This window comes from Pituophis catenifer, unplaced genomic scaffold, assembly GCF_029215685.1.
Source record: "Pituophis catenifer annectens isolate HBS135680 unplaced genomic scaffold, rPitCat1.0.hap2 SCAF_2, whole genome shotgun sequence".
In the NCBI taxonomy this organism is placed as follows: domain Eukaryota; kingdom Metazoa; phylum Chordata; class Lepidosauria; order Squamata; family Colubridae; genus Pituophis; species Pituophis catenifer.
In genome coordinates this window covers 45,323,865-45,339,503 of record NW_027256882.1, presented here as the reverse complement: position 1 = coordinate 45,339,503, position 15,639 = coordinate 45,323,865, and the positions used below count along the sequence as shown (strand labels likewise).

At 40.5% G+C, this 15,639-nt stretch overlaps 1 protein-coding gene across 2 annotated transcripts in view; it reads left to right on the top strand.

The window, feature by feature from the left end:
- The first annotated feature begins 646 nt into the window (after positions 1–646).
- LOC139312194 (zinc finger protein 721-like) overlaps positions 647–15,639 on the top strand; it is a 41,773-nt gene continuing 26,780 nt past the window's right edge. Inside the window, exons 1-6 of one of the 2 annotated variants that reach the window (XM_070936787.1) lie at positions 647–668; positions 1,463–2,097; positions 3,195–3,309; positions 3,437–3,504; positions 7,604–7,733; positions 8,258–10,321. In XM_070936787.1, the coding sequence (XP_070792888.1) occupies positions 1,780–2,097; positions 3,195–3,309; positions 3,437–3,504; positions 7,604–7,733; positions 8,258–10,321 (2,695 nt within the window). In that variant the 5' untranslated portion in view covers positions 647–668; positions 1,463–1,779. Of the gene's footprint in view, positions 669–1,462; positions 2,098–3,194; positions 3,310–3,436; positions 3,505–7,603; positions 7,734–8,257; positions 10,322–12,431; positions 12,440–15,639 lie in introns of those variants that run through there. The other variant, XM_070936786.1, reaches the window with a different exon arrangement.

Genomic DNA, 15,639 nt, shown 5'->3' with positions numbered 1-15,639 from the left:
AGAGAAGAACATTCGTTTACTAGATTTGCATTTTCCGTTTCCCTCAAGATATCACCTGATCGACATATTTTAGGTAGTCCTTGACTTATGGCCCAAAACCATAAGAATTGGGCCCAAAACCTTTGTTGGTAAATCTCTTTCACAAGGAAGAGTAGAAAGAAGTTATTTTTCCCTGATGGTAGAGCTGAAATAGTGGTCAAAATTCCAACTGAGGAATTTTATTAGATTTGTATTCTCTCTTTCCTTCAGAAAGTCAAGCTGGGGTACATAGTACAGTCACCTTTCATTTTTCCTTCTTGTTTCGGTTGATTTATTCCTTTCTTCCTCAGAAACAGATTTAAATGAGATTCTTGTTAGGGATTTTTTTTTCTAATACTACTACTTTAAATAGAATGCTCTTTACTAAAGTAGAACATTGCCAAAAGCTTCCCAGTCAAGGAGCCCCTTCCTGCCTCCCCCCCCCCCCCATTTCTCTGCTCTTTGCATGAGCACCTTCCGTGCATAGAAAATCCACCAGGGGGGGCACTTCAGCCTTGGGCCGTATAAGTTGGGAAGGCAGTGACGTCATTCAGTTTTTGCCTTTCCAGGACACTGGACTCTCTCTCACTTTAACCCTTTGAGCTCTGCAGGAGTTTGAAAGGCGGAAACAAAATCCAGAGGTGGAGAAGGTAGGTATGTGTGTGTATGTGACTGTGTGTTCTTCTCCTAGAAAGGGAGACCGGGGGGTTCTCACTCTAAAAAAGGGGAAGAGACACATGCCTAGTCCTCATCCAGGTTCAGTTTTTTTGAGTATCAGAAATGGGAGACCCCCCCCAGATCCCATATTTCCCTACCGCCCTTTTCCATGATTAAAACAAGCATGGGGGAAAGCAGAGACCACGCATTTTACCCTCAGGAATAAGTCGAGATCCTCAGGAATGAAAGGGTGGGTACCTTGAGAATCCTACACACCCCATTTCCTGGGAAACTCCTACTTCGGGTGGAGAGCTTGCATGGCAGATCTCAAGCAGGAAATAAGAAATATATTTGCAAGAAAGTGTAGGAAGTTAGCACCAGCCCCTTTCCTGGAAGAGTGAAATATTTTGGGAAATATTAGGAAGGCAGAATGTTATGTTTCCCTGTATGAAAAATGGAGAAGCATGTTTTATAGACAAAGCAGCTCCCACCTTCCTGCCCCCCACCCTTTGTTAATGGGCCAGAGGCAGAAACCCAATCCTTTGTCAAAGGACATTTGCAACACAATAGCAAAAGAAACTAACACAATGGGCCCCATCTAGCAAGGAAACTCACCACATGTGACCTGGGAAGCACATGTGACCATCAGACAGCAAGGCTAGCTAAGACCCCCACCCCCTGGGAGTCTGACAACCATTCAGGATACTCTTTCGGGGCCCCAAGAAATGCAAAGCCAGAGAGAGCATAAAACCCAAAAAACTTGCTGTATCTCCCCTTTTCTGTTCAGAAACTCAAGCCATGTGATCCTGTCCACCATTAAACCATCTTTCCAAGCAGTCTCCATGTTTCCAGTGTCTTTTTCCCCACTTGGAGCAGAATCTAGAAGGATGTTTCTTCCAACAGAATAGGGGCAAAATATTATGCCTACATTCTCACCATGTGCTGAATGACACTAAACTAGGCTTGGATCCCCTGCAGTTCAATTTGTCTTAGGAAGGTAGTGAACCAGCATCCTAAACCAGGGTCAATTGACTGGCGTTTCATTTTATGTGAACTGAACGTTCATACTTCGTTAACCTGTTCTGGGCAAGAACTGGGCAGAAGATGCTGGAAGAAGGAACCATCGTTTCACAAGTTCACGCCTGGAACTTCAGGAGCATCCAATATCAGGAGGATGAAGGTCCCCGAGGACTTTGCAGCCGACTCCACTACTTTTGTAGTCGATGGTTGAGACCAGAAAAGCACACAAAAGCGCAGATGCTGGACTTGGTTGTTCTGGAGCAGTTCCTGGCGCTTCTGCCCCTGCAGATGGAGAGCTGGGTGCGGGAGTGTGGAGCAGAGACCAGCTCCCAGGCGGTGGCCCTGGTGGAAGGCTTCCTCCTGAGCCAGGCGGAGGAGAAGAAGGAGCAGGTTGAGTTGCAGGTGAGAGGACTTCCTCCTGGGACTCCAGAAAAGGTTGAATATAATAATATGTTCACATTTTTGTATCCTTTTAATAGTTTTATTATGTTAATTAAGAGATAAAATACAAAAAATGTAAACAGTAGGAACTGGGGGGAAAGGAAGAGAAAGATGTTTAGGATAAAGGGGGGGGAATCATTGAAAATCTGATTCTTTTTATCACAGTAAAATATAATGGTAACATTAGAGGCTCAACTTTTTACTCTTACATACTTAATATGTACTAGCAAATTCTGTAACAACAAACTTATGTAATCAGCAAAACTGGAATAGAATAGAACAGAAATGGAAGGGACCTTGGAGGTCTTCTAGTCCAACCCCTGCTTAGGCAGGAACCCTATACCATTTCAGACAAATGGAGCATTCACAATTTTTGGTGGCAATATGTTCCACGGATTAATTGTTCTGTCAGGAAATTTCTCGTTAGTTCTAAGTTGCTTCTCTCCTTGATTAGTTTCCACCCATTGCTTCACATCAAGATCGCATGAAGTGTTAATAACTTGGTAAAGTCACACTTGGAATACTGTATCCAGTTTTGGTCGCCATGATGTAAAAAAGATGTGGAGACTCTAGAAAGAGTGCAGAGAAGAGCAATAAAGATGATTAGGGGACTGGAGGCTAAAACATGTGAAGAATGGTTGCAGGAACTGGGTATATCTAGTTTAATGAAAAGAAAGACCAGGGGAGTCCCTTCCAACTCTGTTATTCTATTCTATTCTATTCTATTCTATTCTATTCTATTCTATTCTATTCTATTCTATTCTATTCTATTCTATTCTATTCTATTCTATTCTATTCTATTCTATTCTATTCTATCCTATCCTATCCTATCCTATCCTATCCTATCCTATCCTATCCTATCCTATCCCAGTATTTCTTTGCTTTTTCACAAGTCCAGCAGAGATGATAAAAAGTTCCTTTTTTATATTTACATTTCAACCATGTATTTGAAATTCCCTTAAACATCTTTGGCAGTTTATCATGTGTTAAATAGAAGTACATACCTCTTCATGATGTGTGATATCCATTAATTTTTTTCTCTTGCATACTATTTCAAGTCCTTTGCAATGGAGATCAGGGATGCTCAGAGAAAGAGGCATCCCTCAAATCTCCCTGAAGAACTGTTTTTCAGGAGGATCCCTCAGGAAGATCCAATTCAGGACACCTCAGGAGGTAATATAAGGGCCTTCTACTCCTCTGATAAATCCTAACTTTCTCATCTTCTCTGTGTTCTCTCCTCTATAGAATACCTCCTCCCATTTTACTAATGATGCTTTTTGAAATCCTATCTTTCCCACAGGGACGAATAGAAGGAAGTTGACTCTTTGTTTTGGCGGAGCAGAAACCAGGATTGAACCTCCAACTCAGGTAAAAGAAGAACATTCATTTACTAGATTTATATTTTCCATTTCCATCAGGAAATCAGAGGATGTAAATAGTATATGTCAGTGATGGCTAACCTTTTTATCGTTGCATTCTGAAAGCGTGCATGCACATGTGCGATAACACGCATGTGTAGCACTCATAACGCAATGCGACAAATTTGGACTTGGGCTATTAATGTTATTTAATAGAATACTAGCTGGATACCTGTGCTTCGCTACGAAACTATGTGATGGGGCTTGATAAATTGACACTTAAAACTTGTAAATTAATGAGTAGTTATAATCGGTTTCTCCTCCCCCCCCTTCTCTGCCTCAGCCTTGCCCCACAGAAGCCTCCCCTATCCTATCCCCTGCTTGCTGCTGTGAAAGTAAAACTGAAAGTGAAACTCCTCTCCTCTGCTTGTGTTTTGCATTTGAAACAGATTTCTTTTCAGGTGGGGAGGGGTAGTAGAACTCCTTAGCATCAGAATATGTTAATCATAATATAAGAAATGCTAATGCTCTGATGGTCATTTCAAAAAATCCTTTCTTAATGAGCACCTAGAAGCCAAGAGGAACATACGTGGCAAATTTCAAGGCTGGGCTCTGCTTCAGCCCAGCCTAGCCCTTCATCCAGCAGCTAAGGATGAGGAACTCAGCCATGAGGCCTTTTAGGGAACTGCATGCAAATCAAAACAAAGCGCTGCGAGTCCAGAAGAGGGAGGCCAAGGTTCAAAGGGGATGGGAGGGCTGGGACAAATCTGAAAAAACAGACCCTTCCTTCCATGCCAGGTTTCCATGAGAAAGCCCAGGGGGCAGCTGGCGAAGAGGTAGCCCTCAAGCGACTGCTCTCCCTTTTTTCCTTCTCCTTCCTTCAGAAGTGAGAGTCGAAAAGCCCCATCATTTCCAGCCACCATCCCACCACCTGTCTTTGCTTGCAGAGTGTGTGGCACAGCTAGAGGATTAGGTTGGATGACGGGGGCCAAATGTGCACGTGTGGCACCACCCTACCCTGCTACTTGCCTTCCCTCACTTCGCAGGGACACCAGCAACAACTAGAGGTGTGGGGATAAGTGGGGAAGGCATGCAATCCAGCCTGCCAGACGTGCCATGAGGCTGCCTGCTCTGTAGTAGCCACGGGCAAGCAAACACGACAGAGTGTGCAGAGAGTCCACATGGTGCATCTGGTGGCTAGATCGCATACCTACCGCACCCGCGTCTCTGCCAGTGCCACTTCTATGAGGCGAGGCAGGGGTGGCACCACAGCAGGGCCCCTACATTCTCAGCCCCTGCCATCCAGCCTGATCCTCCAGCTCCACCACTGCACTCCACGGAGGAAAAGACAGATGGTGGGACAGATCGTATGCCTCCACCTGCCCCCATGCAGGCTGTAGTTGCTTCCAGACACCATCTTGCCCTGCACATGTGCTCATCATCTCCTATGACAGCCATGCCCACTTCCCCACCCTCCCTGATGACGCATTGAACTCAGGCTTATTTTGGGGGTAGGGCTTATATTATGAGCAGCATGGAAAATCATGCTAGGTCTTATTATCGATAGATTGTATTTTCTGGGAATCACGGTATTCTCCATGCTTTTCAATAAAAAATGTTTTACATAATTCTTCATGGTGCCCCTTTTTAATGTAATTCTTTGAGTTGGATTTGTGCAAGGATCCTGAAAAATATCATTTTTGAAAAGAAGGTTTACAATCATTGAGTAAAAATTGTTCTGAAAGAGAACATAAATTTTGCTTTCAAAGTAAATATTAATTTCCTGATTTGTGCCTGTATTTGGAGGCCAAACAAACCAGCTTTGCAAAGGCTAAGAAATGTCTTCCTCAGAAAATGTTTTCAATTTTCTTACTTACATGCCAGCCAATGGCTCACAATACCAGCAGCTTCCTTGTAATCTGAGGAGGGGCACAGTCTCTGGATTTTGATGGCACACCACACAGATCACTGTCTGAGCTCTCCCAGCACTTTTATTAAAGTGTTGAGGATTGTCAGAGTGTGCACAGCGTAACTACTATTTTGAGACAACCCAGGAGCAAAATACAGTATACAGAGGTTTGTCTTACAAACAGTGGTTTATATACAAGACTTTTATATAGATTCATGCACGTGGTAGGCACATAGCAGGCAAGCAACCAATCTTCAACTCTACACTGAGAACTACAATGCAGATAGCACACAACGAGAAGAAAGATACACAAGGAGAGAGAGAGAGAGAGAGATGCCTTCTCATGGCCTCCCTTATATAGACAGCTTCTTAAAGTGGCAATAACCCTGCTGACTCATCCTCAGTCTTAAAGTGGTTGGTCAATTTTAAATCATCATTACTCTGACATGCCTCCCATTTAAAACTGAACAGCTGAATGCTTTAACATAGTCATGATGCTTTCTATTTCTATTATGTCCTTACCTCCTGCTCCGGTTCCTGCTCTCATTGCTACACACGCTACTAGTACTATAGCTGCTGGAACTATTCCTACGGTCAGTATCTACTGACTCTGTATACTCTTGTCTCATTATTCTCCATTACATCCTGTTTACCATCTCTTGGCTGGATACCGTTACTTTCTCTTTTAACTAGCTCAGTTTCCTCCGCAGGATTATCTGCCTGCCTATCATTCTCATTAATTTTGGCTTCCTCAATTTATCTTGTTGCTCCTGAATGCCACCTACTCTAACCCCACTTGTAGTAAACTGCTCAGGAGGTATACCTTTATTACTCCTTTCAGATCTCCTTGGTATTATCTGTTTCCAGCATTTCTGTGCTTTTACTTTTTATCGCAGGTCTATCCTCTTCTATATCTACTTCTGACCTGCCTTCATGTCGTTCCTTTATCATACTTCCTTCCGGAAAATTAGTGCTATGCATTGGCATGAACACATCAGGATTAGCATGCATCCTATTCCAATTGTTCTGCTCCACAAAACTAGCAGATCTAGAAATCACAACCTTTCTGGTTCCATCTGTAAACCCTTTGGAACCTGGCTCATACCCAATAAACCTAAGCTTCCTGGCCTTTTTCTGTCCTTTTCTCCTGGTGCCTTTGGGACTATGCACCCAGGCATAACTACCAAATGTCCTTAGATGAGCCAAGGAGGGTTTCCTTCCATGCAACAGGAAATACGGTGTTTCCTTTATTGCCACACTCCATATCCTGTTAATTATATAACTTGCTGTCTCCATGGCTTCCCCCTAGTAAACCTTACTCATGCTTGCATCAGCAAGCAATGAGTCCTTCATGGTCTGTATGACACCATTTCTTCTTTCAACCACTCCATTATCAGCCAGTGAATATGGATTCATACATCTAAACTTAACTATTATTGGAAATTATCAGACATAAACTCTGTTCCCCTGTCTGTTTGCAGCTGGCATACTTTACAACCATACCGTCGCTCTACAAGTTTTCCCCACTGCTTGAATTGTTATAATACATCTGTCTTGCTTTTTAGCAGATAACAAAACCCATATCTACTGTAGTCATCTACTATGACTAAGGCATACCTAGCTCCTCCTAAAGAGGGTGCCATAGGGCCAATTAAATCAGCATGCATTAACTGCAATACTCTGTTTGTTTGCCTTGAGCTTTTTCTACTTACAGGATATACCCTGGAGTTTGACTGTTTACAAACAGCGCAATCTAAATACACATTGCATTTCTTTATTCTAAATCCCTCAGCTAGGCTTGGCATCTTCTTTAGTAGATCGAAACTTGCATGCCCCAATCGTGTATGCAACAAATGTACGCAATTGTCATGTGTGGGAGTATTCATAAGTGCACATGCACAACTATTCCTCTGCCTTCTGAGAACATACAGGCCTCTGTTGAGATTCATGTTGAGATTCATAGAAATAAGTTAGCATGCTTAGTGATTCATTGTAGAGAGGAGGAGCACAAAAAATGTCACCGACTGATACACTGTCTTTAATTGTATGGAATGAGGATGTTTTTATGTTTTGTTTTTGTTTGATTTCTTAAAAAAAAAATAAAAAAAAAAGTTGATAAAACCTGCCTAAAATATTTCTTTAGTCAATTCTTTAATATTTCTTTTTGTTCTGTCCATTTTGTCATCTAAACCACTTTCAGGAGAGTCTTGTGTCCTTTGAGGAGGTGGCTGTGTTTTTCTCCGAGGAGGAGTGGTCTCAGCTGGATCCTCACCAAAGAGCTCTGCATTGGGAAGTCGTGCTGGAGAATTATAAGAACGTGGTCTCTCTTGGTAAGGGTTTCCTACTCTCCAGTCAGAGAGTTCAGGAAGACATTTTGTAGTTAGATGCCATTAGTTAGTTCTTCCGAAAACATCTCTAAATAGATATCCCCTCTTCAGAGGGAGAAGGAAAAGTTCTGTTTTTCTTCTGCTCCTAGGAAGGAAATGGGTGTATGGCATTCTGCTTAGATGTGTCCTGTCCAATTTTTTTTTGTATTTCTACTGAAACATTTTAATGACAAAGCAATTCCTTAGTTTGAGGTAATGCCAAACTCCATCACACAGATTTCAACTATTTTGGCTCAGATGCTTCCATATCATTCAGGTATTTTGATTTAATGTCTTTTTCAAGGTTTTATGCCTAATCAATAAGGATATTATCATTTCTATACCTATTATATTGTTATTATAATATAATATTGTAAGGATACAGATATGCAGTATATATTAGAATTTGTCACAATTAATATGACTTGTGAAAGAATGATCTTTTTCCCTAACCTTTCTCTCACTTTCATTTCTCTTTCCCTTTGAAGGTGAGAATGAGAATGACAATAAAGACTCTGGAGAACCAATCAAAGTGTTTAGACAAGGAGACATAATCGAGAAACCTGCAATTCAATCAGAATTCCAAAGGCAGGAGAGAAACCTGTCAAATAACTGGAATAAAGAAAGCTCATCTTTGATTGTTGCTCAGTTGCAGGACTTTATTGATCAACGAGGAAAACTAAACAAGAAATATTTTGGGAAAGGTCTAAGACTCTTCAAAGAAACATTAGATGTAAATGGACCCTGTCCATCACAAGCCAAAGGACCAGCCAATATATGCAAAGACAAAGAAAAAAATTACAGTTGGATATTCACACTTACTCAAGAAAATGGGTCCCTTGAGTCACAGAAAAGTTTTCACATGGGAGAGAAGTCAAATAAATGCAATGAACATGGAAACAAGATTGTTAATAAAAGGACATGCATGAGGGAGAAGCCACATAAATGCATGGAGTGTGGAAAGGGTTTTAGCCAAAAGAGTGCCCTTATTACCCATCGAAGGATCCACACAGGGGAGAAGCCATATAAATGCATGGAGTGTGGAAAGGGTTTTAGCCAAAAGAGTGCCCTTATTACCCATCAAAGGAACCACACAGGGGAGAAGCCATATAAATGTATAGAGTGTGGAAAGGGCTTCAGAGCAAGCAATGATCTTGCATCCCATCAAAGGATCCACACAGGGGAGAAGCCATATAAATGCATGGAGTGTGGAAAGGACTTCAGAACAAGCAGTAAACTTACATCCCATCAAAGGATCCATACAGGGGAGAAGCCATATAAATGCATTGAGTGTGGAAAGGGCTTCAGAAGAAGCAATGATCTTGCATCCCATCAAAGGATCCACACAAGGGAGAAGCCATATAAATGCATGGAGTGTGGAAAGAGTTTTAACCAAAAGAGTATCCTTATTACCCATCAAAGGATCCACACAGGCGAGAAGCCATATAAATGCATGGAGTGTGGAAAGGGTTTTAGCCAAAAGAGTGCTCTTATTACCCATCAAAGGATCCATACAGGGGAGAAGCCATATGAATGCATTGAGTGTGGAAAGGGCTTCAGAACAAGCAATGATCTTGCATCCCATCAAAGGATCCACACAGGGGAGAAGCCATATAAATGCATGGAGTGTGGAAAGGACTTCAGAACAAGCAGTAAACTTACATCCCATCAAAGGATCCATACAGGGGAGAAGCCATATAAATGCATGGAGTGTGGAAAGGGCTTCAGAAGAAGCAATGATCTTGCATCCCATCAAAGGATCCACACAGGGGAGAAGCCATATAAATGCATGGAGTGTGGAAAGGACTTCAGAACAAGCAGTAAACTTACATCGCATCAAAGAATCCATACAGGGGAGAAGCCATATAAATGCATGGAGTGTGGAAAGGACTTCAGAAAAAACAATGATCTTACATACCATCAAAGGATCCATACAGGGGAGAAGCCATATAAATGCATAGAGTGTGGAAAGGACTTCAGAATAAGCAAGGAACTTACAATCCATCAAATGATCCATACAGGGAAGAGGCCATATAAATGCATGGAGTGTGGAAAGGACTTCAGAACAAGCAGTCAACTTACATCCCATCGAAGGATCCACACAGGGGATAAGCCATATAAATGTATTGAGTGTGGAAAGAGCTTCAGTACAAGCAGTCAACTTATATGCCATCAAAGAATCCACACAGGAGTGAAGCCGTATAAATGCATGGAGTGTGGAAAGGGCTTTCGCCAACAGGGTGCCCTTATTGCCCATCAAAGGATCCACACAGGGGAGAAGCCATATAAATGCATGGAGTGTGGAAAAGACTTCATAACAAGCAGTAAACTTACATCGCATCAAAGGATCCATACAGGGGAGAAACCATATAAATGCATAGAGTGTGGAAAGGACTTCAGAATAAGCAAGGAACTTACAATCCATCAAATGATCCATACAGGGAAGAGGCCATATAAATGCATGGAGTGTGGAAAGGAGTTCAGAACAAGCAATCAACTTACATCCCATCAAATGATCCACACAGGGGATAAGCCATATAAATGCATGGACTGTGGAAAGGGCTTCAGCAAGCCCCGTAGTCTTATTTCTCATAGTATGATTCATAGACTGGAGAATCCCCAAAACAAAGATACATTTGGGTGAGAATGTATGCTAATTATTGATTTAATGGGTTCTATGTATGGATTTCCAATTTACAAACTGAACTTTGAAAAGGGTATTTCTGCTGTTCACCCTCCTGGCAACCGTAGAGAGATGAATTTAGTAATGAAAATAAAAACAATGGGCATGTGTCATTATAATTATGATTTATACTTTTTTGAATGTATCTGTATATAAAGTATATAGGAATGTCAAATTGGCGGCTCACGGGTCAGTTGTGTCACATGCACATACCCCAGCTCCGCAAATGGGGAAACAGTTACAATGTGTCACGTGATGGCAACGTCATGCGGTGAGTTTGAAACCTGTGGTGTACAGGTTCATTTTATTTTATTGTTTATAAATGAGCTTCCTGTTCCCCAACTGTCATCATTCCTCCAGTTAGTCATAGCTTTAAGAGGGATGCGAAGACGTCTAACAGATGCTGCTTCTCTAAGCCCAAAAGGAAGATATCAAAAAATTAGTCCAATTGCACCCATGGTATAGAACTGGGATCCCCAAAAATAATTAAATTTGCATCTTCAGTGTAGAACTGAGACCTGAGTCAGCTGGTATCTATGCAGAAACATTAAACATTATTCAGACAAAAGCCTCATGATATGAGGAAATTGTCACATGCAGATCAATGTAGAGCGTGTGGGAAGAACTGAAAGGATGAACGATTCCTCTCTCACAAAAGGAGCCAGAAGCGCCCCAAGTGCTTGTGCAATTTTCTTTTCAAACATGGACATATTTTGCTCTTCTGTAGTATGGTGAGGGCTAGAAAATCCACATTTGGATTAAATAAAATTAATTGCTTGTGCAATTTTCTTTTCAAGCATTATGGACATATTTTGCTCTTCTGTAGTATGGTGATGGCTAATGAGTCCACATTTGAATTAAATAAAATTAATTAAATATCAATGGTGTGGTTTTGTTCCAGTCATGTGTTATACTCATCTGTTAAACTCTTTAGTTGCTTTAAAAATGTATTAACACAGGAGTTTTGGAAGAATTCGGGGGGCCATATTTCAGGATTTGAAAGGCTCATGTTGGTTTTGTAATGTATTGAGTTTTGGCGGGAAGTTTGAAAGACAATGGGTCAACTGTGATTGGTCAGCTCCCGGCCCAGCCAGGTATATAAAGGGAGCTGTGTTACTGCATGTTTTGCTGAAGTCACACCCTGCATTAAAGAGCTGTTGTCACAGAAGACCTTGCTTCTGCCTCTTCATTCCCACAACCTAACATTGGCAACGGTGAAGGTGGGATTGAGGCAACGAAAAGCAAGCCGAAAAAGAGCCGGCAATAACGGATTCAGCCAGGCAGACGAGCTTAGAACCTTGCAGGACTACCACAATGTCTGTGTATGTACCGCCAACGCCTTTCAACCCAGCAAGAGAGAAGTGGGGATCGTACATGACCCGGTTTGAGTGCTCCCTGGAAGCCAGTGACCTAAATGGCCTCCCTGACAACTGGAAAAGAGCTCTCTTCCTGAGCCACTGCAGACCAGAAGTCTTCGACATGGCTGAGTCACTATCAGAACCAACTCCGGTCCAGACCGTATCGTGGCAAGTGTTGCAAACCTCACTAAAGACACACTATGCTCTGGTACCATCCAAGTTCATCCAGCGGTACGAGTTCCGGCAACGAGTGCAGCAAGGAGGAGAGCTGATCAGCGCTTACATGGCTGCCCTGCGTAAGGCTGCAACGCACTGTGAGTAATGAGACCTCGATGATGCACTCCTAGAGCAACTAATCTGTGGTGTGAGAGATATTCGCCTATAGAGAAGGTTGCTAGCCAAGTCTAACCTGACTACTACACATTGCTCTTGACGAAACAAAAGCACACGAGTCCTCCACAAGGCTGCGGAGACCCTACAACGACCAGCCACCTCACAAGCAACCCCAAGATCGACACCAGTGCACCACGAGACCTACAGCGAGGAAGAGTCGGATGAAGACATCTTCCAAACAGAAAGGCACAAACGCGAGCAGAAAGAACGTCACAGAAGCTGCTCAAGCTGCGAGGGTCACACCAAAGACAGACCTGTAAGTTCAGGGACGCCATCTGCAGATGCTGTGATAAGAAGGGGCATTTGGCGAGAGTCTGCCGAGCAAGATTACCGGTCAGCCACAAGCCAAGGGACAAATACAGCCAATCAGAGCCGGTGCAGCACAAGTGGACAAATAAAAGATTGCGACCCGAAGAAAAGGCGCGAGTTTCAAAATCACGAGACCTGCAGCACCCAGATTGGCTAGGCCAGCGCAACCATCGAGAAGAAGGTCCACACCAAATAGGGTAGTGCCCTATTTTTTTTTATTGAACAGTTTTAAAAGTTTTACAAACATTTCCCCTACCCCCTCCCCTTCCAACCCTCCCCCCCGCTTCCCAGAGCAAAATACAGGGTATAACATTTGACAAACATAAGCTAACATAAGCTAATTATCTGTAGCCTCCTAACCCCTTCTTGAACTTTTAACTCCCCTTTTACTAGACTAAGTTTAAGTACTTTATAAAATCTTTTGGATCATTCCTAAGCTATTTGAAATTTTTTAGTCCGATATTTGCCTTGAATATAATCAATCCATCTTCTCCATTCTAGCATGTATTTCTCATTTGAATTGTCCTTTAAATATGCTGAAATTTTTGCCATTTCTGCTAAATTTACTATTTTTAGTGTCCATTCTTAATTGTAGGTAAATCTTCCTTCTTCCAATACTGCGCCACCAAAAGTCTCGCTGCAGTTATTAAGTTCAAAATCAATTTAGTCTCTATAACCGTACAATCTGTGATTATACCTAACAAAACCAACTGTGGGGTAAATTTTATCCTTTTTTTAAAAATGTTTTGAATAATCCACCATATTTTTATCCAAAATGCTTTAACTTTTTTACAAGTCCACCAAACATGAAAATAAGTAGCATCAACACAGTCACATCTCCAACATTTGGGTTGTAGGTTTGGATACATACAAGTTAACTTTTTGGGATCCAAATGCCATCTATAAAACATTTTATAAAAATTTTCTCTCAAGTTTTGAGCTTGTGTAAATTTTACATTTCTTACCCAAATCCTTTCCCATGTTTCCATCATTATCGGTTCCTCAAAATTTTGTGCCCATTTTATCATACAATCTTTAACTAACTCTGTCTCCGAGTCTATTTCTATCAATATATTATACAACCTTTTTATATGCATTTGACTCTGGTCCCTGATTTGTTTTATCAAAATTTCTTCACTTTGTGTAATACCAATTTTCTGGTCTTTTTTCCATCTATTCTGCAACTGTACATACTGAAACCAAGTTTGAATTGCCCTTTCCTCTCTTAATATGTTCAAAAGCTTTAACTGTAGTACATTTTTTTCTGTAATCAAAAGTTCTTTATAAGTAATTACATCCTGTCTTTGTTCTATACTTATATTTTCTATCGCATGTCTGGGTACTGCCCACATGGGTATCTTGCCATTCAATTTATATTGGTATTTTTTCCAAACACACAGGAGAGCGTTCCTTAATATGTGACTTCTATCCACCTTCTTCTCAAAAACTAAGTAGGCATCCAACCATATAACAAATCATACCCTTCAATATTCAATATTCTTTCATCTGTTAAATTAATCCAGTCACTAATTGCTGACAAAGCAACTGCTTCATAATACAGTTTTAAATTGGGCAATTTCAAACCACCTCTTTCATGTGTATCCTGCATTATTTTTAATTTAACTCTCGGTCTCTTCCCTGCCCAAACAAAATTATTAATGCCTTTCTGCCATTCCACCAAATTTGCATCCTTTTTAAGTATTGGTATCATTTGAAAAAGAAATAAAAATTTTGACAGAACGTTCATTTTGACTACTGCTATTCTTCCTAACAGGGACAATTGTAATTTTTTCCATTTATCCATCTCTATCTGTATTTTATGCCATAACAATTCATAATTGTACTTGTATAATTTCCCATTTGACATAATAAAAATTCCTAAATACTTAACCTTTTTCACTATCTCGTATCCTGTTACTCTTTCCAATTCTTCTTTTTGATTTATATGCATATTCTTAACTATCATCTTTGTTTTCCCTATATTTATTTTAAACCCTGATACTTGACCATATTGCCTAATTATATCCATTAAACCTATAGCTGATTTTACTGATTGGGTTAAAGTTACAACCAAATCATCCGTAAATGCTCGTAATCTATAATCATGTTGCCTAATTTTAATACCCTGTATAATATCCGAGTCCCAAATTTTATTCAACAATACTTCCAAAGTTAAAATAAACAATAGTGGAGCCAAGGGACATCCCTGTCTTGTTCCTTTCTCAATATTAAAAAGTTTCTGTAAGACTATCATTAACTATTATTTGTGCTGTTTGTTTCTGATATATTGCCTTGAGAGATTGTATAAAATACTCTCCTAGCTGCATCTTTTGTGCTACTTTCACTAAGAACTGCCAATTCAATCGATCAAACGCTTTCTCTGCATCCAAAAATATAAGCACTGCAGGGACTTGATTGTTCTTCCCCAAATACTCCAGTATATTAACAATTTGTCTTACATTGCTTTTCATTTGTCTCCCTTGTATAAATCCAGTTTGATCTTTATGAATCACTTGTTGCATAACTAACATTAGTCTGTTTGCCAAAATTTTTGCAAAAATCTTATAATCTATATTAAGCAATGATATGGGTCTGTAATTTTTGGGTTGACTATGGTCTTGATCTTCTTTTGGGATCAGGGAAATAAAAGCTGTTCTCCAAGATGGTGGCACCTCTCCATTGTATTTTAGCAAATAATTCCTTAAGCAGTTCTACCATTTCTAGTTGGAAATTTTTATAATACACTTCTGTCAAGCCATCTGTACCAGGACCCTTTCCACTTTTTAATTGTTTAATTGCCAAAAGAATTTCCTCAGTGGTTATTGATACATTCAATCTTTCCCTTTGTTCATCAGTAATTACAGAAATATTCTCCTTCTGCAAAAATCTCTCTATATCATTTTTTCTTTCTTTTTCTTTTTTGTTAATGGAATGCTTATACTATATTATACTCTATTTTTTCTATCGTCTGAGATTTTTGTTTTTTCCTTAACATATATGCTAACCACCTGCCTGGTTTATTTGCATTGCAAAAAGTATTATGTTTAGCATATTTCGAATTCATTGCAACTTGGTCTGACATCAACATATTAAACTGTTCTCGCAATAAGAGCCTTGGTAGTACAGT